The 26,522-nt window shown below is 36.1% G+C and overlaps 1 protein-coding gene across 1 annotated transcript in view; it reads left to right on the plus strand.

The window, feature by feature from the left end:
- LOC117443661 (prostaglandin G/H synthase 1-like) overlaps positions 1-25,513 on the plus strand; it is a gene marked incomplete at its 3' end in the record, with an annotated part of 40,861 nt that extends 15,348 nt beyond the window's left edge. The window contains exons 6-10 of the mRNA XM_034079571.2: positions 1,677-1,817; positions 7,503-7,646; positions 16,284-16,465; positions 19,068-19,151; positions 25,267-25,513. Of these exons, the coding sequence (XP_033935462.1) occupies positions 1,677-1,817; positions 7,503-7,646; positions 16,284-16,465; positions 19,068-19,151; positions 25,267-25,513 (798 nt within the window). The remainder of the gene's footprint in view (positions 1-1,676; positions 1,818-7,502; positions 7,647-16,283; positions 16,466-19,067; positions 19,152-25,266) is intronic.
- Between the last annotated feature and the right edge of the window lie 1,009 nt (positions 25,514-26,522).

The following is a 26,522-nucleotide window of genomic DNA, read 5'->3' on the forward strand; positions in this document are numbered from 1 at the left end:
CACTCGGCGGGACGTTGCGAGGCTCGCTGTGTGGGGTCGGCGAGACAGCGAGACACCACGGAACTCAGCCTGAGCACACACAGACTCCCAGCCAGGCTGCGGGTGTGTGTGTGTGTGTGTTTCGGGCTGGGTTTCGGGCTGGGTCTCGCTGTCTCGCCGACGGCCACTGGGCTCAATGTGAGTTTGGAACATTGCACGATATACATTTATTCTAGTAGATCTCAACAATGGAATTATGATCAGTAGAAATGGCCGCCGACACGGGGCCTTTAAAGTAGCAGAAGACTGAAGGAAATAAAGACATTCCTGCAACAACAACAAATAATGAAATGTTCAAAAGGTTTAACATTAAAAACATCCTGGAGGAAAACCTCTCCCCGTCATCTTATATGTATTATTCCCAATGTTGAAACCAAACCTAATCTGTCAATAAGAAACATACCCCTAACCCCTCCTGTCGTCTTCGGGTCAAAGCTGACCGATGCACTACTTTCATCAATCAGAACGTTTTAGTTTTACATTCGATTGCATTCAGGCTTCATGATATCCTCCACAGTAGCTTTGAACATATGAAATGGCTGATCACACTTTCATTGGATTCTGGATGATTTAGTCAACTTTGTAACACCATGGTGTTCCCGGTTTATAACCGTCATAAAGAAAAGGAATTAGTAACCATCCGGATCAGATAAAACACACATACACACACACACACACACACACACACACACACACACACACACACACACACACACACACACACACACACACACACACACACAAAACAATTTGACACATTTCCCGCTCTTATGTTCCCCTCCCCCCATGTGAATCACACCTGGCACACACACACACACACACGCACACACACACAAAACAATTTGACACATTTCCCGCTCTTATGTTCCCCTCCCCCCATGTGAATCACACCTGGCACACGCACACACACACACACACACACACACACACACACACACACACACACACACACACACAGAACAATTTGACACATTTCCCGCTCTTATGTGCCCCTCCCCCACATGGATCACACTTGGCACACAATACATGTTCAGTATCTGTTCTGTGTATATCTACTGCAGTTCTTCGTGTGTACCAGTACTCTGATACAACATGTACAGTTTGAAAGGCTGTTAAATGAAATGTGGTGAAGAAAAATCGTAGAGTACCACGTTGAGTGAGCCTAATACAAGTTGACATTGTGCTTTTCTTTATGCAGCGTCGCTTTAAAATAATAATACTCCAAATGTATTGATTACCCGAAAGCTGAAAACGGTCATATTGTTTGTTCCCTTTCACTTATAGGTCTTATTTTACACATCTAGTGTACAATAAGTACCCATAAATACTGGTAGTACTTGTTTTCTTTTCCATTATGATGTTTTAATAAAGTAAAGCACTTTGAATTGCCTTTGTGTCTTAAAATGTGCTGTACAAATAACCTAACCTTAAGACCTGTAAAGTTGAAGTAGCCCAGACGTGTTTTCCCTCAGTCAGCAGGGAGCCTCTAAACTCTTCCTGATGTTCACACTGAGTTCTTGAAGGCCACGCTTTGACTGTCACGTAACGCTTTGGTTATTCCCGAGTGAGTTCCCAGCAGCTCTGACTTCCAGTAAGTGATCCAGATCGGTTTTTCACGTGCCCTCCCTTTTTTCCAGCTGAGTTCTGGTCCAGAGTGCATCAGCTCCTCAAACCCAGTCCAGATGTTCTGCATTACATCCTCACACACTTCCAGTGGCTGTGGGACGTCATCAACTCCACCTTCCTGAGGGACGTCCTGATGAGGGTCGTCCTCACAGGTATCAGCTGTTCATATTACATCTATTCAGAGATGGCAAAGTACACACATCCTTTCCTCAAGTAGAAGTACAGATACTGTGTTTAAAAATACTCTGGTGAAAGTAGAAGTACTGACTAAACTTCTTTACTCAAGTCAAAGTAAAGAGGCTTTGAAGTGTACTTCAGTAAAAAGTACCCATAACTAGGTATTTGTGTTCAACATGTAAGAAGTAGAAAGTACAGGTATTTGAGTTCAACATGTAAGAAGTAGAAAGTACAGGTATTTGTGTTCAACATGTAAGAAGTAGAAAGTACAGGTATTTGAGTTCAACATGTGAGAAGTAGAAAGTACAGGTATTTGTGTTCAACATGTAAGAAGTAGAAAGTACAGGTATTTGAGTTCAACATGTAAGAAGTAGAAAGTACAGGTATTTGGGTTCAACATGTAAGAAGTAGAAAGTAGAGGTATTTGGGTTCAACATGTAAGAAGTAGAAAGTACAGGTATTTGAGTTCAACATGTAAGAAGTAGAAAGTAGAGGTATTTGGGTTCAACATGTAAGAAGTAGAAAGTACAGGTATTTGAGTTCAACATGTAAGAAGTAGAAAGTACAGGTATTTGTGTTCAACATGTAAGAAGTAGAAAGTACAGGTATTTGAGTTCAACATGTACGAAGTAGAAAGTACAGGTATTTGAGTTCAACATGTAAGAAGTAGAAAGTACAGGTATTTGAGTTCAACATGTAAGAAGTAGAAAGTACAGGTATTTGTGTTCAACATGTAAGAAGTAGAAAGTACAGGTATTTGTGTTCAACATGTAAGAAGTAGAAAGTACAGGTATTTGTGTTCAACATGTAAGAAGTAGAAAGTACAGGTATTTGTGTTCAACATGTAAGAAGTAGAAAGTACAGGTATTTGGGTTCAACATGTAAGAAGTAGAAAGTACAGGTATTTGAGTTCAACATGTAAGAAGTAGAAAGTACAGGTATTTGTGTTCAACATGTAAGAAGTAGAAAGTACAGGTATTTGTGTTCAACATGTAAGAAGTAGAAAGTACAGGTATTTGTGTTCAACATGTAAGAAGTAGAAAGTACAGGTATTTGGGTTCAACATGTAAGAAGTAGAAAGTACAGGTATTTGAGTTCAACATGTAAGAAGTAGAAAGTACAGGTATTTGTGTTCAACATGTAAGAAGTAGAAAGTACAGGTATTTGAGTTCAACATGTAAGAAGTAGAAAGTACAGGTATTTGAGTTCAACATGTGAGAAGTAGAAAGTACAGGTATTTGAGTTCAACATGTAAGAAGTAGAAAGTACAGGTATTTGAGTTCAACATGTGAGAAGTAGAAAGTACAGGTATTTGTGTTCAACATGTAAGAAGTAGAAAGTTCAGGTATTTGTGTTCAACATGTAAGAAGTAGAAAGTACAGGTATTTGAGTTCAACATGTGAGAAGTAGAAAGTACAGGTATTTGGGTTCAACATGTAAGAAGTAGAAAGTACAGGTATTTGAGTTCAACATGTACGAAGTAGAAAGTACAGGTATTTGAGTTCAACATGTAAGAAGTAGAAAGTACAGGTATTTGAGTTCAACATGTAAGAAGTAGAAAGTAGAGGTATTTGGGTTCAACATGTAAGAAGTAGAAAGTACAGGTATTTGAGTTCAACATGTAAGAAGTAGAAAGTACAGGTATTTGAGTTCAACATGTAAGAAGTAGAAAGTACAGGTATTTGTGTTCAACATGTAAGAAGTAGAAAGTACAGGTATTTGTGTTCAACATGTAAGAAGTAGAAAGTACAGGTATTTGAGTTCAACATGTAAGAAGTAGAAAGTACAGGTATTTGTGTTCAACATGTAAGAAGTAGAAAGTACAGGTATTTGAGTTCAACATGTAAGAAGTAGAAAGTACAGGTATTTGTGTTCAACATGTAAGAAGTAGAAAGTACAGGTATTTGTGTTCAACATGTAAGAAGTAGAAAGTACAGGTATTTGGGTTCAACATGTAAGAAGTAGAAAGTACAGGTATTTGTGTTCAACATGTGAGAAGTAGAAAGTACAGGTATTTGAGTTCAACATGTGAGAAGTAGAAAGTACAGGTATTTGTGTTCAACATGTAAGAAGTAGAAAGTACAGGTATTTGGGTTCAACATGTAAGAAGTAGAAAGTACAGGTATTTGTGTTCAACATGTAAGAAGTAGAAAGTACAGGTATTTGAGTTCAACATGTGAGAAGTAGAAAGTACAGGTATTTGTGTTCAACATGTAAGAAGTAGAAAGTACAGGTATTTGAGTTCAACATGTTAGAAGTAGAAAGTACAGGTATTTGAGTTCAACATGTAAGAAGTAGAAAGTACAGGTATTTGAGTTCAACATGTAAGAAGTAGAAAGTACAGGTATTTGTGTTCAACATGTAAGAAGTAGAAAGTACAGGTATTTGAGTTCAACATGTACGAAGTAGAAAGTACAGGTATTTGAGTTCAACATGTAAGAAGTAGAAAGTACAGGTATTTGAGTTCAACATGTAAGAAGTAGAAAGTACAGGTATTTGTGTTCAACATGTAAGAAGTAGAAAGTACAGGTATTTGTGTTCAACATGTAAGAAGTAGAAAGTACAGGTATTTGTGTTCAACATGTAAGAAGTAGAAAGTACAGGTATTTGTGTTCAACATGTGAGAAGTAGAAAGTACAGGTATTTGGGTTCAACATGTGAGAAGTAGAAAGTACAGGTATTTGTGTTCAACATGTGAGAAGTAGAAAGTACAGGTATTTGTGTTCAACATGTGAGAAGTAGAAAGTACAGGTATTTGTGTTCAACATGTGAGAAGTAGAAAGTACAGGTATTTGGGTTCAACATGTAAGAAGTAGAAAGTACAGGTATTTGAGTTCAACATGTAAGAAGTAGAAAGTACAGGTATTTGTGTTCAACATGTAAGAAGTAGAAAGTACAGGTATTTGTGTTCAACATGTAAGAAGTAGAAAGTACAGGTATTTGTGTTCAACATGTAAGAAGTAGAAAGTACAGGTATTTGTGTTCAACATGTGAGAAGTAGAAAGTACAGGTATTTGGGTTCAACATGTGAGAAGTAGAAAGTACAGGTATTTGTGTTCAACATGTGAGAAGTAGAAAGTACAGGTATTTGTGTTCAACATGTGAGAAGTAGAAAGTACAGGTATTTGTGTTCAACATGTGAGAAGTAGAAAGTACAGGTATTTGGGTTCAACATGTAAGAAGTAGAAAGTACAGGTATTTGAGTTCAACATGTAAGAAGTAGAAAGTACAGGTATTTGTGTTCAACATGTAAGAAGTAGAAAGTACAGGTATTTGTGTTCAACATGTAAGAAGTAGAAAGTACAGGTATTTGAGTTCAACATGTAAGAAGTAGAAAGTACAGGTATTTGTGTTCAACATGTAAGAAGTAGAAAGTACAGGTATTTGGGTTCAACATGTAAGAAGTAGAAAGTACAGGTATTTGAGTTCAACATGTAAGAAGTAGAAAGTACAGGTATTTGAGTTCAACATGTAAGAAGTAGAAAGTACAGGTATTTGAGTTCAACATGTAAGAAGTAGAAAGTAGAGGTATTTGGGTTCAACATGTAAGAAGTAGAAAGTACAGGTATTTGAGTTCAACATGTAAGAAGTAGAAAGTACAGGTATTTGAGTTCAACATGTAAGAAGTAGAAAGTACAGGTATTTGTGTTCAACATGTAAGAAGTAGAAAGTACAGGTATTTGTGTTCAACATGTAAGAAGTAGAAAGTACAGGTATTTGAGTTCAACATGTAAGAAGTAGAAAGTACAGGTATTTGTGTTCAACATGTAAGAAGTAGAAAGTACAGGTATTTGAGTTCAACATGTAAGAAGTAGAAAGTACAGGTATTTGTGTTCAACATGTAAGAAGTAGAAAGTACAGGTATTTGTGTTCAACATGTAAGAAGTAGAAAGTACAGGTATTTGGGTTCAACATGTAAGAAGTAGAAAGTACAGGTATTTGTGTTCAACATGTAAGAAGTAGAAAGTACAGGTATTTGAGTTCAACATGTGAGAAGTAGAAAGTACAGGTATTTGTGTTCAACATGTAAGAAGTAGAAAGTACAGGTATTTGGGTTCAACATGTAAGAAGTAGAAAGTACAGGTATTTGTGTTCAACATGTAAGAAGTAGAAAGTACAGGTATTTGAGTTCAACATGTGAGAAGTAGAAAGTACAGGTATTTGTGTTCAACATGTAAGAAGTAGAAAGTACAGGTATTTGAGTTCAACATGTTAGAAGTAGAAAGTACAGGTATTTGAGTTCAACATGTAAGAAGTAGAAAGTACAGGTATTTGAGTTCAACATGTAAGAAGTAGAAAGTACAGGTATTTGTGTTCAACATGTAAGAAGTAGAAAGTACAGGTATTTGAGTTCAACATGTACGAAGTAGAAAGTACAGGTATTTGAGTTCAACATGTAAGAAGTAGAAAGTACAGGTATTTGAGTTCAACATGTAAGAAGTAGAAAGTACAGGTATTTGTGTTCAACATGTAAGAAGTAGAAAGTACAGGTATTTGTGTTCAACATGTAAGAAGTAGAAAGTACAGGTATTTGTGTTCAACATGTAAGAAGTAGAAAGTACAGGTATTTGTGTTCAACATGTGAGAAGTAGAAAGTACAGGTATTTGGGTTCAACATGTGAGAAGTAGAAAGTACAGGTATTTGTGTTCAACATGTGAGAAGTAGAAAGTACAGGTATTTGTGTTCAACATGTGAGAAGTAGAAAGTACAGGTATTTGTGTTCAACATGTGAGAAGTAGAAAGTACAGGTATTTGGGTTCAACATGTAAGAAGTAGAAAGTACAGGTATTTGAGTTCAACATGTAAGAAGTAGAAAGTACAGGTATTTGTGTTCAACATGTAAGAAGTAGAAAGTACAGGTATTTGTGTTCAACATGTAAGAAGTAGAAAGTACAGGTATTTGTGTTCAACATGTGAGAAGTAGAAAGTACAGGTATTTGGGTTCAACATGTGAGAAGTAGAAAGTACAGGTATTTGTGTTCAACATGTGAGAAGTAGAAAGTACAGGTATTTGTGTTCAACATGTGAGAAGTAGAAAGTACAGGTATTTGTGTTCAACATGTGAGAAGTAGAAAGTACAGGTATTTGGGTTCAACATGTAAGAAGTAGAAAGTACAGGTATTTGAGTTCAACATGTAAGAAGTAGAAAGTACAGGTATTTGTGTTCAACATGTAAGAAGTAGAAAGTACAGGTATTTGTGTTCAACATGTAAGAAGTAGAAAGTACAGGTATTTGTGTTCAACATGTAAGAAGTAGAAAGTACAGGTATTTGTGTTCAACATGTAAGAAGTAGAAAGTACAGGTATTTGTGTTCAACATGTAAGAAGTAGAAAGTACAGGTATTTGAGTTCAACATGTGAGAAGTAGAAAGTACAGGTATTTGGGTTCAACATGTAAGAAGTAGAAAGTACAGGTATTTGAGTTCAACATGTAAGAAGTAGAAAGTACAGGTATTTGTGTTCAACATGTAAGAAGTAGAAAGTACAGGTATTTGTGTTCAACATGTAAGAAGTCAAAGTAAAAAGTCCTCAGAAAAATAAGTAGTGGAGTAAAGTACTGATACCAGAAAAATGTACTTAAGTACAGTAACGAAGTATTTGTACTCCACTACTTCCCACCTCTGCATCTATTAACTCATATATATGTTGTTATTAACAGCGAGGGCCAACCTCATCCCCAGCCCCCCCACCTACAACTCTAAATATGGATACCTGAGCTGGGAGTCCTACTACAATCTGAGCTACTACACCCGGATACTTCCTCCAGTGCCGGAGGACTGCCCCACTCCTCTGGGGGTCAAAGGTCAGACACTCATTCATGTTTTATCCAAGCAACTATTAGGGGTTTAAGAAATGGCAAAAAAATATGCTTGTATATATGTGTGTGTGTGTGTGTGTGTGTGTGTGTGTGTGTGTGTGTGTGTGTGTGTGTGTGTGTGTGTGTGTGTGTGTGTGTGTGTGTGTGTGTGTTTGTGTGTGTATAAGTAGATACATGTATACATGTGTAGATATTTGTCATTTCAAACAACCCCTACGTTTTTATTTTATTTTACCAATTTCAGTCGGTATTTAATTTGTCATTTTCGGGTCTCTAGAAATATATGATTTTCAAAACTGTACTTTTAATAAAATGTGACCCGAAATAAATAAAGAATGAAAAAAGGAAACGGCAAAAAAAACACATTTTGAAATAATATGTAGATTTTCTCCAACAATCCAGCATTTTATTAATCTTTTTTTAATCAGAAATATGCAAATATTAATTCATTTTCTCGTGAGTTGATATAAAGGATAATGGTGGATGTTGCACGGATACACAGATATACTGCACGTACTTTCAAGGGATACTGAAGTACATATATATATATAAGTAGAAAACCATATAGTGTAAAATAATACTAGGATACTGAAGTACATATATATAAGTAGAAAACCATATAGTGTAAAATAATACCAGGATACTGAAGTGCATATATATATAAGTAGAAAACCATATAGTGTAAAATAATACTAGGATACTGAAGTACATATATATATAAGTAGAAAACCATATAGTGTAAAATAATACTAGGATACTGAAGTACATATATATATATAAGTAGAAAACCATATAGTGTAAAATAATACTAGGATACTGAAGTACATATATATATAAGTAGAAAAGCATATAGTGTAAAATAATACTAGGATACTGAAGTACATATATATATAAGTAGAAAACCATATCGTGTAAAATAATACTAGGATACTGAAGTACATATATATATAAGTAGAAAACCATATCGTGTAAAATAATACCAGGATACTGAAGTACATATATATATAAGTAGAAAAGCATATAGTGTAAAATAATACCAGGATACTGAAGTACATATATATATATAAGTAGAAAACCATATAGTGTAAAATAATACTAGGATACTGAAGTACATATATATATAAGTAGAAAAGCATATAGTGTAAAATAATACCAGGATACTGAAGTACATATATATATATAAGTAGAAAACCATATAGTGTAAAATAATACCAGGATACTGAAGTGCATATATATATATAAGTAGAAAACCATATAGTGTAAAATAATACCAGGATACTGAAGTACATATATATATAAGTAGAAAACCATATAGTGTAAAATAATACCAGGATACTGAAGTACATATATATATAAGTAGAAAACCATATAGTGTAAAATAATACTAGGATACTGAAGTACATATATATATAAGTAGAAAACCATATAGTGTAAAATAATACCAGGATACTGAAGTACATATATATATAAGTAGAAAACCATATCGTGTAAAATAATACCAGGATACTGAAGTACATATATATATAAGTAGAAAACCATATCGTGTAAAATAATACCAGGATACTGAAATACATATATATAAGTAGAAAACCATATAGTGTAAAATAATACCAGGATACTGAAGTACATATATATATATAAGTAGAAAACCATATCGTGTAAAATAATACCAGGATACTGAAGTACATATATATATAAGTAGAAAAGCATATAGTGTAAAATAATACCAGGATACTGAAGTACATATATATATATAAGTAGAAAACCATATAGTGTAAAATAATACTAGGATACTGAAGTACATATATATATAAGTAGAAAAGCATATAGTGTAAAATAATACCAGGATACTGAAGTACATATATATATATAAGTAGAAAACCATATAGTGTAAAATAATACCAGGATACTGAAGTGCATATATATATATAAGTAGAAAACCATATAGTGTAAAATAATACCAGGATACTGAAGTACATATATATATAAGTAGAAAACCATATAGTGTAAAATAATACTAGGATACTGAAGTACATATATATATAAGTAGAAAACCATATAGTGTAAAAATAATACTAGGATACTGAAGTACATATATATATAAGTAGAAAACCATATAGTGTAAAATAATACTAGGATACTGAAGTACATATATATATATAAGTAGAAAACCATATAGTGTAAAAATAATACTAGGATACTGAAGTACATATATATATAAGTAGAAAACCATATAGTGTAAAATAATACCAGGATACTGAAGTACATATATATATAAGTAGAAAACCATATCGTGTAAAATAATACCAGGATACTGAAGTACATATATATATAAGTAGAAAACCATATCGTGTAAAATAATACCAGGATACTGAAGTACATATATATATAAGTAGAAAACCATATAGTGTAAAATAATACCAGGATACTGAAGTGCATATATATATAAGTAGAAAACCATATAGTGTAAAATAATACCAGGATACTGAAATACATATATATATATAAGTAGAAAACCATATAGTGTAAAATAATACCAGGATACTGAAGTACATATATATATATAAGTAGAAAACCATATAGTGTAAAATAATACCAGGATACTGAAGTACATATATATATAAGTAGAAAACCATATAGTGTAAAATAATACCAGGATACTGAAGTACATATATATATAAGTAGAAAACCATATAGTGTAAAATAATACCAGGATACTGAAGTACATATATATATAAGTAGAAAACCATATCGTGTAAAATAATACCAGGATACTGAAGTACATATATATATAAGTAGAAAACCATATAGTGTAAAATAATACCAGGATACTGAAGTACATATATATATATAAGTAGAAAACCATATAGTGTAAAATAATACTGGGATACTGAAGTACATATATATATAAGTAGAAAACCATATAGTGTAAAATAATACTAGGATACTGAAGTACATATATATATAAGTAGAAAACCATATAGTGTAAAATAATACTAGGATACTGAAGTACATATATATATATAAGTAGAAAACCATATAGTGTAAAAATAATACTAGGATACTGAAGTACATATATATATAAGTAGAAAACCATATAGTGTAAAATAATACTAGGATACTGAAGTACATATATATATATAAGTAGAAAACCATATAGTGTACAAATAATACTAGGATACTGAAGTACATATATATATAAGTAGAAAACCATATAGTGTAAAATAATACCAGGATACTGAAGTACATATATATATAAGTAGAAAACCATATCGTGTAAAATAATACCAGGATACTGAAGTACATATATATATAAGTAGAAAACCATATCGTGTAAAATAATACCAGGATACTGAAATACATATATATAAGTAGAAAACCATATAGTGTAAAATAATACCAGGATACTGAAGTACATATATATATATAAGTAGAAAACCATATCGTGTAAAATAATACCAGGATACTGAAGTACATATATATATAAGTAGAAAAGCATATAGTGTAAAATAATACCAGGATACTGAAGTACATATATATATATAAGTAGAAAACCATATAGTGTAAAATAATACTAGGATACTGAAGTACATATATATATAAGTAGAAAAGCATATAGTGTAAAATAATACCAGGATACTGAAGTACATATATATATATAAGTAGAAAACCATATAGTGTAAAATAATACCAGGATACTGAAGTGCATATATATATATAAGTAGAAAACCATATAGTGTAAAATAATACCAGGATACTGAAGTACATATATATATAAGTAGAAAACCATATAGTGTAAAATAATACCAGGATACTGAAGTACATATATATATAAGTAGAAAACCATATCGTGTAAAATAATACCAGGATACTGAAGTACATATATATATAAGTAGAAAACCATATCGTGTAAAATAATACCAGGATACTGAAATACATATATATAAGTAGAAAACCATATAGTGTAAAATAATACCAGGATACTGAAGTACATATATATATAAGTAGAAACCATATAGTGTAAAATAATACCAGGATACTGAAATACATATATATAAGTAGAAAACCATATAGTGTAAAATAATACCAGGATACTGAAGTACATATATATATATAAGTAGAAAACCATATAGTGTAAAATAATACCAGGATACTGAAGTACATATATATAAGTAGAAAACCATATAGTGTAAAATAATACCAGGATACTGAAGTACATATATATATATATAAGTAGAAAACCATATAGTGTAAAATAATACCAGGATACTGAAGTGCAGTACTTGAGATAAAGACTACTGCTAATCTGTGACGTCATAAATGATATCTAATGCAGAACATGTGTTTATATATCCACGTTTTTATATATATTATTACAGTATTAGTTCTGCTGTGCAGTGTTTAAGTCATTCTGTTTCATGTCCTTTAATCTCATATGTATATATTTGTAATACTTACTTGCACCATCTGCTCTTGAACGACTTTAATGCAGTTTTTTCATGTCTTTGTTTTGTATATTGCATGTTGCATTTGTCGTGGATGCGATGTAACACTCACGACATTAAAGAATAAAACAAAGGAATCAATAAAACGCAGACACAGAGATCGTTGAAGTTAAATATTATATCGCTTTACAGCACTATACGAGACACATTACCTTGCACCAAAGGAGTCGATGCCCTAAATACTAAGTACATCTCGCTGACCTGACATGGTATTATATTGCATTTTCTGACCCCCAGACTTTAAATAATCTTAGGTTCAATGGCCTTTCTCTGCCAATACCTTATGTAGAGAACTGTTGGTCACAGAAATAGCTATGCCTCCTTTTAGAAACTAAATTGATTGTCACTAGTGTGGCTTGAAACACGTGTTTGTATAAAACGGCTTCTCCACATTGTTGGAGGATCCTAGGACCTTCCTCCCTGTTGATGTGGTCCAGCTGTTTCCTCAGCTTGTAAAGCGTTCTGCATTCCTGACCTTGACGTTCAGAGGTGTGTTAACTCTATCAGCCGTGTTTTCACAGACGTGCTGCTCCAGTATTTTGACTAGAGGCTGTGCTCCGTGTCCCTTACTCAAGTAGAAGTACAGATACTCGTGTTTAAAAATACTCTGGTGAAAGTAGAAGTACTGACTAAACTTCTTTACTCAAGTCACAGTAAAGAGGCTTTGAAGTGTACTTCAGTAGAAAGTACCCATAGCTAGCAGCTGCTTTAAAGAGTACCTGACCTCCCTTTATATCAATAGAACAATAATGTCATTGTTAGCTAATGAATGTTTCCATGCTGAACAACGGCAACATGACAACGTTTCCATTGGTCCCTCTTCTTTAGAGAAGACCAGGAAGTGATGGATACACGGATCGTGTTCCAACCAATAGGCACGCAGTGACTCTAAAGAATAATGACCACGCACCAACACACATTCAGACTAAAGGAACCAGCTGTTTGGGAAATGAGAGAAGTAGAAAGTACAAGTATTTGGGTTCAACATGTAAGAAGTAGAAAGTACAGATATTTGGGTTCTAAATGTAAGAAGTAGAAAGTACAGGTATTTGAGTTCAACATGTAAGAAGTAGAAAGTACAGGTATTTGAGTTCAACATGTGAGAAGTAGAAAGTACATGTATTTGAGTTCAACATGTAAGAAGTAGAAAGTACAGGTATTTGGGTTCTAAATGTAAGAAGTAGAAAGTACAGGTATTTGGGTTCAACATGTAAGAAATAGAAAGTACAGGTATTTGAGTTCAACATGTAAGAAGTAGAAAGTACAGGTATTTGGGTTCAACATGTAAGAAGTAGAAAGTACAGGTATTTGGGTTCAACATGTGAGAAGTAGAAAGTACAGGTATTTGAGTTCAACATGTGAGAAGTAGAAAGTACAGGTATTTGAGTTCAACATGTGAGAAGTAGAAAGTACAGGTATTTGAGTTCAAAATGTAAGAAGTAGAAAGTACAGGTATTTGGGTTCAACATGTAAGAAGTAGAAAGTACAGGTATTTGAGTTCAACATGTGAGAAGTAGAAAGTACAGGTATTTGGGTTCAACGTGTAAGAAGTAAAAAGTACAGGTATTTGGGTTCAACATGTAAGAAGTAGAAAGTGCAAGTATTTGGGTTAAATATGTAAGAAGTAGAAAGTACAGGTATTTGGGTTCAACATGTAAGAAGTAGAAAGTACAGGTATTTGAGTTCAACATGAGAGAAGTAGAAAGTACAGGTATTTGGGTTCAACATGTAAGAAGTAGAAAGTACAGGTATTTGAGTTCAACATGTAAGAAGTAGAAAGTACAGGTATTTGGGATTTGGGTTCAACATGTAAGAAGTAGAAAGTACAGGTATTTGAGTTCAACATGAGAGAAGTAGAAAGTACAGGTATTTGGGTTCAACATGTAAGAAGTAGAAAGTACAGGTATTTGGGATTTGGGTTCAACATGTAAGAAGTAGAAAGTACAGGTATTTGAGTTCAACATGAGAGAAGTAGAAAGTACAGGTATTTGAGTTCAACATGTAAGAAGTAGAAAGTACAGGTATTTGGGATTTGGGTTCAACATGTAAGAAGTAGAAAGTACAGGTATTTGGGTTCAACATGTAAGAAGTAGAAAGTACAGGTATTTGAGTTCAACATGTGAGAAGTAGAAAGTACAGGTATTTGAGTTCAACATGAGAGAAGTAGAAAGTACAGGTATTTGGGTTCAACATGTAAGAAGTAGAAAGTACAGGTATTTGAGTTCAACATGTAAGAAGTAGAAAGTACAGGTATTTGGGATTTGGGTTCAACATGTAAGAAGTAGAAAGTACAGGTATTTGGGTTCAACATGTAAGAAGTAGAAAGTACAGGTATTTGGGTTCAACATGTAAGAAGTAGAAAGTACAGGTATTTGAGTTCAACATGTGAGAAGTAGAAAGTACAGGTATTTGTGTTCAACATGTAAGAAGTAGAAAGTACAGGTATTTGTGTTCAACATGTAAGAAGTAGAAAGTTCAGGTATTTGAGTTCAACATGTAAGAAGTAGAAAGTACAGGTATTTGTGTTCAACATGTAAGAAGTAGAAAGTACAGGTATTTGAGTTCAACATGTAAGAAGTAGAAAGTACAGGTATTTGTGTTCAACATGTAAGAAGTAGAAAGTACAGGTATTTGAGTTCAACATGTAAGAAGTAGAAAGTACAGGTATTTGGGTTCAACATGAAAGAAGTAGAAAGTACAGGTATTTGGGTTCAACATGTGAGAAGTAGAAAGTACAGGTATTTGGGTTCAACATGTGAGAAGTAGAAAGTACAGGTATTTGAGTTCAACATGTGAGAAGTAGAAAGTACAGGTATTTGAGTTCAACATGTGAGAAGTAGAAAGTACAGGTATTTGAGTTCAACATGTGAGAAGTAGAAAGTACAGGTATTTGGGTTCAACATGAAAGAAGTAGAAAGTACAGGTATTTGGGTTCAACATGAAAGAAGTAGAAAGTACAGGTATTTGGGTTCAACATGTAAGAAGTAGAAAGTACAGGTATTTGTGTTCAACATGTAAGAAGTAGAAAGTACAGGTATTTGGGTTCAACATGTAAGAAGTAGAAAGTACAGGTATTTGAGTTCAACATGTAAGAAGTAGAAAGTACAGGTATTTGGGTTCAACATGTAAGAAGTAGAAAGTACAGGTATTTGTGTTCAACATGAAAGAAGTAGAAAGTACAGGTATTTGGGTTCAACATGAAAGAAGTAGAAAGTACAGGTATTTGGGTTCAACATGTAAGAAGTAGAAAGTACAGGTATTTGTGTTCAACATGTAAGAAGTAGAAAGTACAGGTATTTGGGTTCAACATGAAAGAAGTAGAAAGTACAGGTATTTGGGTTCAACATGAAAGAAGTAGAAAGTACAGGTATTTGGGTTCAACATGAAAGAAGTAGAAAGTACAGGTATTTGGGTTCAACATGAAAGAAGTAGAAAGTACAGGTATTTGGGTTCAACATGTAAGAAGTAGAAAGTACAGGTATTTGTGTTCAACATGTAAGAAGTAGAAAGTACAGGTATTTGGGTTCAACATGTAAGAAGTAGAAAGTACAGGTATTTGAGTTCAACATGTAAGAAGTAGAAAGTACAGGTATTTGGGTTCAACATGTAAGAAGTAGAAAGTACAGGTATTTGTGTTCAACATGTAAGAAGTAGAAAGTACAGGTATTTGAGTTCAACATGTAAGAAGTAGAAAGTACAGGTATTTGAGTTCAACATGTAAGAAGTAGAAAGTACAGGTATTTGTGTTCAACATGTAAGAAGTAGAAAGTACAGGTATTTGTGTTCAACATGTAAGAAGTAGAAAGTACAGGTATTTGTGTTCAACATGTAAGAAGTAGAAAGTACAGGTATTTGAGTTCAACATGTAAGAAGTAGAAAGTACAGGTATTTGAGTTCAACATGTGAGAAGTAAAATTAAAAAGTTGTCAGAAAAATAAGTAGTGGAGTAAAGTACTGATACCAGAAACATGTACTTAAGTACAGTAACGAAGTATTTTACGCTGTGTGTTTCTGTGTGTGTTTCTGTGCGTGTGTGTGTGTGTCTGTGTGTCTCTATGTGTGTGTGTGTGTGTGTGTGTGTGTTTCTGTGTGTGTGTTTCATTGTGTCTCTCCTCAGGTAAGGCAGTGCTCCCGGACCCTGAGCTTCTGGTGGAGCGGCTCTTGAGGAGACGGACCTTCAGACCCGACCCTCAGGGATCGAACCTCCTGTTCGCCTTCTTCGCTCAGCACTTCACTCACCAGTTCTTCAAAACATACAACCGCATGGGGCTGGGCTTCACCAAGGCTCTGGCTCACGGGGTGGGTGCATTCACAGCTTCTGGGTTTTATTACCAAGTCGGTTTACACACAGGAGGAATTTGCTTTGGTGTATAATAATAATGCATTTTATTTATAGAGCGCTTTTCTAGAAACTCAAAGACACTTTAAAGGGTAAAAAGGATCATTAAAACATCATTAAAACAACGCACTTAAGATATATAAAACAGAACACTAATTACATATTAAAAGCAGTTCTGGAGAGGTGAGTTTTGATTTGTGATTTGAACATGGGGAAATCAGGGCAGAACATGCAAAATAGTACTATAATAAAAGCTATTTTAAAAGGCTATTGTAACAGATAAAAAATAAAGACAATATTTACACAAAATATAATTATGTGAGAAACTCAGAACAGTAAAATATAATACAATAATATATATATTAAATATAAAAAAATATGGCAAATAATTTAAAGGTCACCTATAAAGCTTTAAAAAGGAGGGGTCTGAGCTCATGCGGGACCCGGCAGCTACCGTCTAAACTAAATGCTGCCGTGATGAAACGCCATATCATGGATTATCAAGGCTCTGAAACAGTCTGGAGCTCAAAGGCTTTCTCTCTCCCGGTTACACCACAAGGTGAGCTCCTTTCTACTTCCTGCTTCTTCACACACATGCTCTCCAGCACAGGTTAGCTCTGAGTGTTAGCGATGCTAATGTAAACACCGACCATATTACGTCCAAAACAGTCGGGCATTGTTTCTGATAGCAACGTTTCTGATTGGGCCGTGGGTCCACATTTCAGAAGTTACGTCGTATCGGACGCAAATCTGGATCAGCTCCGTTGTTCCCCGTTTTTAGAGATTTGGGTACGGAGGAAAAGAGAGAGGGGTTTATTTCCTGACGCTGCGTGAGTTCCCCGACACACCGGGGACACATGTTGATGGAGAGAAGACATCACAAAGTGCATTTTGCATGATAGGTCCCCTTTCAATGTTTTCCCACCGTAATGTGTTGTCGCTAAATGTAAAAATACAGGGTAAATTCAAGTGATTGTCCATTCCCTCCCTCCCAAGCCTTATTCACTGTGGCTTTAAAAAGGTAAAGGAAAATGCATGTACCGTACTTTTCGGACTATAAGCCGCGACTTTTTTCCCCATTTTCTGTGTACAGCTAACGGCCACTAGGGAACCTCCTAAATCTATGGATTTTACAGGTAAAATTAACCACCTTTAACTCTACGGGCTCTAGGACCGGTCCGCGCCCGCCACCTCTAAGCGGCGGGCTCCAGCAGGAAAAGCGCGCCAAAGTGAAAGTGGAACCGAGAGACAGAACGAGAGCAAGGCAGACGGACAATTTAGCTGCTGTGGCTTATATTCAGGTGCGCTTTATAGTCCGAAAAGTACGGTACAGATATTTTAAAGAAAGACAAACACAGAAATACAAATAAATAAGGTCAGGAACTGCACGGGTTTTTAACAGAGCACACAGAGACACAGCATCCAGTACAAATCAAAGCACAACGGACAGATACTAAAAGTGTTGTTATCGCAGGAAGCACTGGCAGTCTGTCAACATAAGATAAGAGTGGATTTCCAGAGGAACATTTTCTTTTGACTGCAAATGATTTTCCTCGAGTTAAAGGAACACCGTGGTGTCCTCCATTCGATAATAAAACCCTTCTTTGAGTGTACCCTCACCTGAGGTTATTAAAGGGTCCAAAAGCAATACTTTTTCCAGCCGGATGAAAGACAGAAACGTGACGTTGCTGACTTGCTAACACAAACTGAAATGACCTTGAGATTAGAGTGCATGGAGAATTTATATGGAGCGTGAATCCTCTGAGTCCTACTTTGTTTGGCCCTTCAAGGCTTCCATACTTGAGTCATAATACACTTTATTTGAGTTCAGTAACGCAGTATTTGACGCTGTGTGTGTGTGTGTCTGTGTGTTTATGTGTTTGTATGCATGTGTTTCTTTGTGTGTGTGTGTGTGTTTCATTGTATTTCTCTGTGTGTGTGTGTGTGTGTTTCATTGTGTTTCTATGTGTGTGTGTGTGTTTCATTGTGTTTCTCTATGTGTGTGTGTGTGTTTCATTGTGTGTGTGTGTGTGTTTCATTGTGTGTGTGTGTGTGTGTTTCTGTGTGTGTGTGTGTTTCATTGTGTGTGTGTGTTTCATTGTGTTTCTCTGTGTGTGTGTGTCCGTGTGTGTGTGTGTTTCATTGTGTTTCTCTGAGTGTGTGTGTGTGTGTGTTTCATTGTGTTTCTCTGAGTGTGTGTGTGTGTGTTTCATTGTGTGTGTGTGTGTGTGTGAGAGTGAGTGTGTGAGTGAGTGTGTGTGTGTGTTTCATTGTGTGTGTGTGTTTCTTTGTGTGTGTGTGTGTTTCATTGTGTTTCTCTGTGTGTGTGTGTGTGTGTGTGTGTGTGTGTGTGTGTGTGTGTGTGTGTGTGTGTGCGTGCGTGCGTGTGTGTGTGTGTGTGAGTGAGAGTGAGTGAGTGAGTGAGTGTGTGGGAGGGAGGTTTTTATTTGGGTGAGGTGCTCGAGACTCATGTGGATTTTCAATTAAAAGCCCACGTCCCATGCTTCAAAAGAATGAGTCAATAACAGTTTCTCTACTTTCTCTCCCCTCGTGTCGGGACAGGTAGACGCAGGACACATTTACGGAGACAACCTGCAGCGTCAGCTCGTCCTCAGGCTGCACAGAGACGGGAAACTCAAGTATCAGGTGAGAGGAAAAGAGCTGCGGAGAAAACATGACCGCATCATATTCATTGAGAATATCGAGAGATCACTGATAGTGATTGCGCAATAGCCCCGCCTCTCCCCACCTCTTCTGCTCACCTCCGTTTACCCCGCGCCAGTGCTGAAGTGTTTCGCCACCAACAACAACAACAACAATGGCGGATCGCAGAGTTGCTATCGTGCTCCGGACGCTATTGACCATGCTTCAGTTGTTTGTGCAACATCTACAGCAATAATGATGAGGCAATAGCCCCGCCTCTCCCCACCTCTGCTGCTCACCCCCACGTCAAAGTAAACTGCACCCTGAATTCAGATTATTTATCTTTCTCTCGATGTGGACATAAACGCGAGTGAAGTCTAATCTGACAGGACGGAGACACGCAGCTCTGCTCCCCTGCAGCTCCTCCCGCTGCAGCAACACACACTTCAAGTCAGATCATCACCCTTAGCTATTTTAATTACCTCTCAAACTCCCTAAGCTAGTTATAATGTATATAAATGTTTATTTTTACTGTCGGCCGGGTCACTCATTACTGGATGAGCTGCTGCATGAGACAGACACTGGCGCTGTCCGAAGAGAAGGAGGAAAAAGAGAGGCTCCGTGTATTTTATTATTATATTATATAGAGTCGTTATTCATTTGTTTTAAAGCTCAATAAATAGCAAAGAAGACCTTTGACCGGCACTTTTATAATTGTGTCCGGAAGATTTCAACTTTAATACACGTTGACTGGCGAAAAACGCTGCCCGGTTCCCTCGGCCCCCACCGCGGAGAATAAACAGAAGGGCAACCATGACAACCATGCTTCTTCGCTGCTTTTGTGGAGGGAGTTACAGCGCCACTACAGGCTCGGCATATGTACTGCAGCTTCTCCAGCGGTTGGAGCTAAACGGAGCGGTCTCGTGTGGGCAGACACTATCCGGTGAATATTGCAAGTACATTTAGGTGTGAAGTAACTGTATAGTTAGTTTAATAGGTTTATTTTTCCGCTACTTTTTCCTCCCCACCCCCTTAACCTGTCTGCCTTTTTTCCCCCTACTCCCCCCCCCCTACCCGACTTGTAAAGCGACCTTGGGTTTCCTGAAAGGCGCTATACAAATATTATATATTATTATTATTAAGTACATTTAGGTGTGAAGTAACTGAGTTCATTAGGAGTGACTGAGTTCATTAGGAGTATAACTAGCAAACTAAACATCATGTACATGTACTGCACAAATAATCAGAAATAAAAACTCATTACTCGCATAAAATGACATCAAAACACATTTTAATGGCCAAATTAACCTTAAAATAGGCATTTTCCACCGAGGATAACACGAAGGTCGGCCATCGTTGTTGATCACGTGGTCTATGAAGATCTATGGGACGCCCTGCCCGTAGAAGCCTGACGGGCAAGGGGTACCCTGTACGTAATATAGCGACGGGGAGGGGCCCTGACCGTCCGTCAATATATGACGGGATGGGAGTGAGAACGTGTTGGTTGTGTGTGTGTGTGTGTGTGTGTGTGTGTGTGTGTGTGTGTGTGCGTGCGGAGTGTTGCAGTAGAACATTCAACTGTAGCGCTGGTGCATTAATGGGAAACCCTTAATGTTTGAGCACCCTCTATGAAACGTCAAGCTACCCCACAGCACCCCCTAGAGAAAATCTCTGGCGCCGCCACGGGTTGTATCTGCATAGTTTCTCTTGCGTATAGCCCTTTCGTTTACACGAGGCCGTAACAAAACGATAGAAACGGACCCCGCAAACATTAACTGGTCCCAAGGTGGATAGATCTGCAAAGCTGTCATCAAGGCAAAAGGGGGCTACTTTGAAGAATCTAAAATAAAAATAATATTCTGTATTGTTTAACACTTTTTTGTTTACTAGATAATTCCATATGTGTTCTTTTATAGTTTTGATGTCTTCAGTATTCATCTACAACAGTGTTTCTCAAACATTTTCATACCGAGGACCATTTAACCAATAAAAAAACACAAATATCCAAAGTCCCATCGTTTTTCAAGAACAGATTACAAATCGCCCAAAAATTGTACAACAAGTGGCCACATGTGTGATGGAGGTGTTGCGCGGGGCTATATCATGCAATCGAAAGTAAAACACAAGCTCGCCCCATTGCGGAGATATTCCCACGAGAGTGCGGAAAACTTAAATGTATTTATTTCTAATGTGAACTTTTACCAATATACTCACGGACCACTAGGGGGCACTCACGGACTACCAGGGGTCCGTGGACCACACTTTGAGAAGCACTGATCTACAAAGTAGAAACAAAATTAAATAAACAAAAACCATTGAATGAGAAGGTGTGTCCAGACTGTTGACGGTACTGTATATTAACTTCTAATATGCTGTGCCTTTTTATTCAGATGAAATGCTGCATGTTGCTGCAGAGAGATGGGAAAGACAGATGTTGTATTGTATAATCAGAGAGGGCAAAAGTACACACATCCTTTACTCAAGTAGAAGTACAGATACTCGTGTTTAAAAATACTCTGGTGAAAGTAGAAGTACTGACTAAACTTCTTTACTCAAGTAAGAGAATAATGATCACGCCACCAAACACACATTCAGACTAAAGGAACCAGCTGTTTGGAAAATGAGAGAAGTAGAAAGTACAGGTATTTGAGTTCAACATGTAAGAAGTAGAAAGTACAGGTATTTGAGTTCAACATGTAAGAAGTAGAAAGTACAGGTATTTGAGTTCAACATGTAAGAAGTAGAAAGTACAGGTATTTGAGTTCAACATGTGAGAAGTAGAAAGTACAGGTATTTGAGTTCAACATGTAAGAAGTAGAAAGTACAGGTATTTGAGTTCAACATGAGAGAAGTAGAAAGTACAGGTATTTGAGTTCAACATGTAAGAAGTAGAAAGTACAGGTATTTGAGTTCAACATGTAAGAAGTAGAAAGTACAGGTATTTGAGTTCAACATGAGAGAAGTAGAAAGTACAGGTATTTGAGTTCAACATGTAAGAAGTAGAAAGTACAGGTATTTGAGTTCAACATGAGAGAAGTAGAAAGTACAGGTATTTGAGTTCAACATGTAAGAAGTAGAAAGTACAGGTATTTGAGTTCAACATGAGAGAAGTAGAAAGTACAGGTATTTGAGTTCAACATGTAGGAAGTAGAAAGTACAGGTATTTGAGTTCAACATGTAAGAAGTAGAAAGTACAGGTATTTGAGTTCAACATGTAAGAAGTAGAAAGTACAGGTATTTGAGTTCAACATGAGAGAAGTAGAAAGTACAGGTATTTGAGTTCAACATGTAAGAAGTAGAAAGTACAGGTATTTGAGTTCAACATGAGAGAAGTAGAAAGTACAGGTATTTGAGTTCAACATGTAGGAAGTAGAAAGTACAGGTATTTGAGTTCAACATGTGAGAAGTAGAAAGTACAGGTATTTGAGTTCAACATGTGAGAAGTAGAAAGTACAGGTATTTGAGTTCAACATGTAAGAAGTAGAAAGTACAAGTATTTGAGTTCAACATGTAAGAAGTAGAAAGTACAGGTATTTGAGTTCAACATGAGAGAAGTAGAAAGTACAGGTATTTGAGTTCAACATGTAAGAAGTAGAAAGTACAGGTATTTGAGTTCAACATGTGAGAAGTAGAAAGTACAGGTATTTGAGTTCAACATGTAAGAAGTAGAAAGTACAAGTATTTGAGTTCAACATGTAAGAAGTAGAAAGTACAGGTATTTGAGTTCAACATGTGAGAAGTAGAAAGTACAGGTATTTGGGTTCAACATGTAAGAAGTAGAAAGTACAGGTATTTGAGTTCAACATGTAAGAAGTAGAAAGTACAAGTATTTGAGTTCAACATGTAAGAAGTAGAAAGTACAGGTATTTGAGTTCAACATGAGAGAAGTAGAAAGTACAGGTATTTGAGTTCAACATGTAAGAAGTAGAAAGTACAGGTATTTGAGTTCAACATGTAAGAAGTAGAAAGTACAGGTATTTGTGTTCAACATGAGAGAAGTAGAAAGTACAGGTATTTGTGTTCAACATGTGAGAAGTAGAAAGTACAGGTATTTGAGTTCAACATGTAAGAAGTAGAAAGTACAGGTATTTGAGTTCAACATGTGAGAAGTAGAAAGTACAGGTATTTGAGTTCAACATGTGAGAAGTAGAAAGTACAGGTATTTGAGTTCAACATGTAAGAAGTAGAAAGTACAAGTATTTGAGTTCAACATGTAAGAAGTAGAAAGTACAGGTATTTGAGTTCAACATGTGAGAAGTAGAAAGTACAGGTATTTGAGTTCAACATGTAAGAAGTAGAAAGTACAGGTATTTGTGTTCAACATGTGAGAAGTAGAAAGTACAGGTATTTGAGTTCAACATGTAAGAAGTAGAAAGTACAGGTATTTGAGTTCAACATGTGAGAAGTAGAAAGTACAGGTATTTGAGTTCAACATGTGAGAAGTAGAAAGTACAGGTATTTGAGTTCAACATGTAAGAAGTAGAAAGTACAAGTATTTGAGTTCAACATGTAAGAAGTAGAAAGTACAGGTATTTGAGTTCAACATGTGAGAAGTAGAAAGTACAGGTATTTGAGTTCAACATGTAAGAAGTAGAAAGTACAAGTATTTGAGTTCAACATGTAAGAAGTAGAAAGTACAGGTATTTGAGTTCAACATGTAAGAAGTAGAAAGTACAGGTATTTGTGTTCAACATGTGAGAAGTAGAAAGTACAGGTATTTGAGTTCAACATGTGAGAAGTAGAAAGTACAGGTATTTGAGTTCAACATGTAAGAAGTAGAAAGTACAAGTATTTGAGTTCAACATGTAAGAAGTAGAAAGTACAGGTATTTGAGTTCAACATGTAAGAAGTAGAAAGTACAAGTATTTGAGTTCAACATGTGAGAAGTAGAAAGTACGGGTATTTGAGTTCAACATGTGAGAAGTAGAAAGTACGGGTATTTGAGTTCAACATGTGAGAAGTAGAAAGTACAGGTATTTGTGTTCAACATGTAAGAAGTAGAAAGTACGGGTATTTGAGTTCAACATGTAAGAAGTAGAAAGTACAGGTATTTGAGTTCAACATGTGAGAAGTAGAAAGTACAGGTATTTGGGTTCAACATGTAAGAAGTAGAAAGTACAGGTATTTGAGTTCAACATGTAAGAAGTAGAAAGTACAGGTATTTGAGTTCAACATGAGAGAAGTAGAAAGTACAAGTATTTGAGTTCAACATGTAAGAAGTAGAAAGTACAGGTATTTGAGTTCAACATGTAAGAAGTAGAAAGTACAGGTATTTGGGTTCAACATGTAAGAAGTAGAAAGTACAGGTATTTGAGTTCAACATGTAAGAAGTAGAAAGTACAGGTATTTGAGTTCAACATGAGAGAAGTAGAAAGTACAGGTATTTGAGTTCAACATGTGAGAAGTAGAAAGTACAGGTATTTGAGTTCAACATGTAAGAAGTAGAAAGTACAGGTATTTGTGTTCAACATGTAAGAAGTAGAAAGTACAGGTATTTGAGTTCAACATGTAAGAAGTAGAAAGTACAGGTATTTGGGTTCAACATGTAAGAAGTAGAAAGTACGGGTATTTGAGTTCAACATGTAAGAAGTAGAAAGTACAGGTATTTGAGTTCAACATGTGAGAAGTAGAAAGTACAGGTATTTGGGTTCAACATGTAAGAAGTAGAAAGTACAGGTATTTGAGTTCAACATGTAAGAAGTAGAAGGTACAGGTATTTGAGTTCAACATGTAAGAAGTAGAAAGTACAGGTATTAGAGTTCAACATGTAAGAAGTAGAAAGTACAGGTATTTGGGTTCAACATGTAAGAAGTAGAAAGTACGGGTATTTGAGTTCAACATGTAAGAAGTAGAAAGTACAGGTATTTGAGTTCAACATGTGAGAAGTAGAAAGTACAGGTATTTGGGTTCAACATGTAAGAAGTAGAAAGTACAGGTATTTGAGTTCAACATGTAAGAAGTAGAAGGTACAGGTATTTGAGTTCAACATGAGAGAAGTAGAAAGTACAGGTATTTGAGTTCAACATGTAAGAAGTAAATACCAGGAAAACGTACTTAAGTACAGTAACAAAGTATTTGTACTCCACTACCTAATCATTGAGTTGTGTTCCCCCACCAGTTAGTTGACGGGGAGATGTTCCCCCCCACTGTGGCTGATGCCCCCGTTAAGATGAGCTACCCCCCCGGGACGCCCCCTGAGAAACAGATGGCGATCGGACAGGAAGTGTTCGGGCTGCTTCCTGGTTTGGGGATGTTCGCGACGCTTTGGCTGAGAGAGCACAACCGAGTGTGTGACGTCCTGAAGAGAGAGCACCCCACCTGGGGGGACGAGCAGCTGTTCCAGACCGCCCGCCTCATCATCATCGGTGAGAGGGGACACCTTTGAAGATCACCTATTATGCAAAATGCACTTCTCCATGTCTCTTCTACATCAACATGTGTCCCCTCTTCTCCATGTCTCTTCTACATCAACATGTGTCCCCTCTTCTCCATGTCTCTTCTACATCAACATGTGTCCCCTCTTCTTCATGTCTCTTCTACATCAACATGTGTCCCCTCTTCTTCATGTCTCTTCTACATCAACATGTGTCCCCTCTTCTTCATGTCTCTTCTACATCAACATGTGTCCCCTCTTCTTCATGTCTCTTCTACGTCAACATGTGTCCCCTCCTCTTCATGTCTCTTCTACATCAACATGTGTCCCCTCTTCTCCATGTCTCTTCTACATCAACATGTGTCCCCTCTTCTTCATGTCTCTTCTACATCAACACGTGTCCCCTCTTCTCCATGTCTCTTCTACATCAACATGTGTCCCCTCCTCTTCATGTCTCTTCTACATCAACATGTGTCCCCTCTTCTTCATGTCTCTTCTACATCAACATGTGTCCCCTCTGTGGAAAGAGACTCTGAAAGTTTCAGGAACAAAGATTCTCTCTCTTTTTGATCCATTTCTATAAAAACCTGTCTGAAAACGAGCTGATCAGATTTTGGCCACTTCAAAGTCAACTTTATTGTCAATCTTTCAGTTTGTGTACAGACAGAGAGATCGAGGTACTGTTTCCCACAATCCAGAATACAAAATATACACCACCTTCACCAGCTCTGAGAACACTTTCATGATCAATCATTATAAAACATATATATATATTATTCTGAAATGGACCAATCTGCACAATGACTACTTTTACTGGATAGATAGATGGATGGATAGATGGATGGATGGATAGATAGATAGATGGATGGATGGATAGATGGATAGATAGATGGATAGATGGATGGATGGATGGATGGATAGATAGATGGATAGATAGATGGATAGATAGATGGATAGATAGATGGATGGATGGATAGATAGATGGATAGATAGAGGATAGA

This window comes from Pseudochaenichthys georgianus, unplaced genomic scaffold (genome assembly GCF_902827115.2).
Source record: "Pseudochaenichthys georgianus unplaced genomic scaffold, fPseGeo1.2 scaffold_653_arrow_ctg1, whole genome shotgun sequence".
Lineage (NCBI taxonomy): Eukaryota > Metazoa > Chordata > Actinopteri > Perciformes > Channichthyidae > Pseudochaenichthys > Pseudochaenichthys georgianus.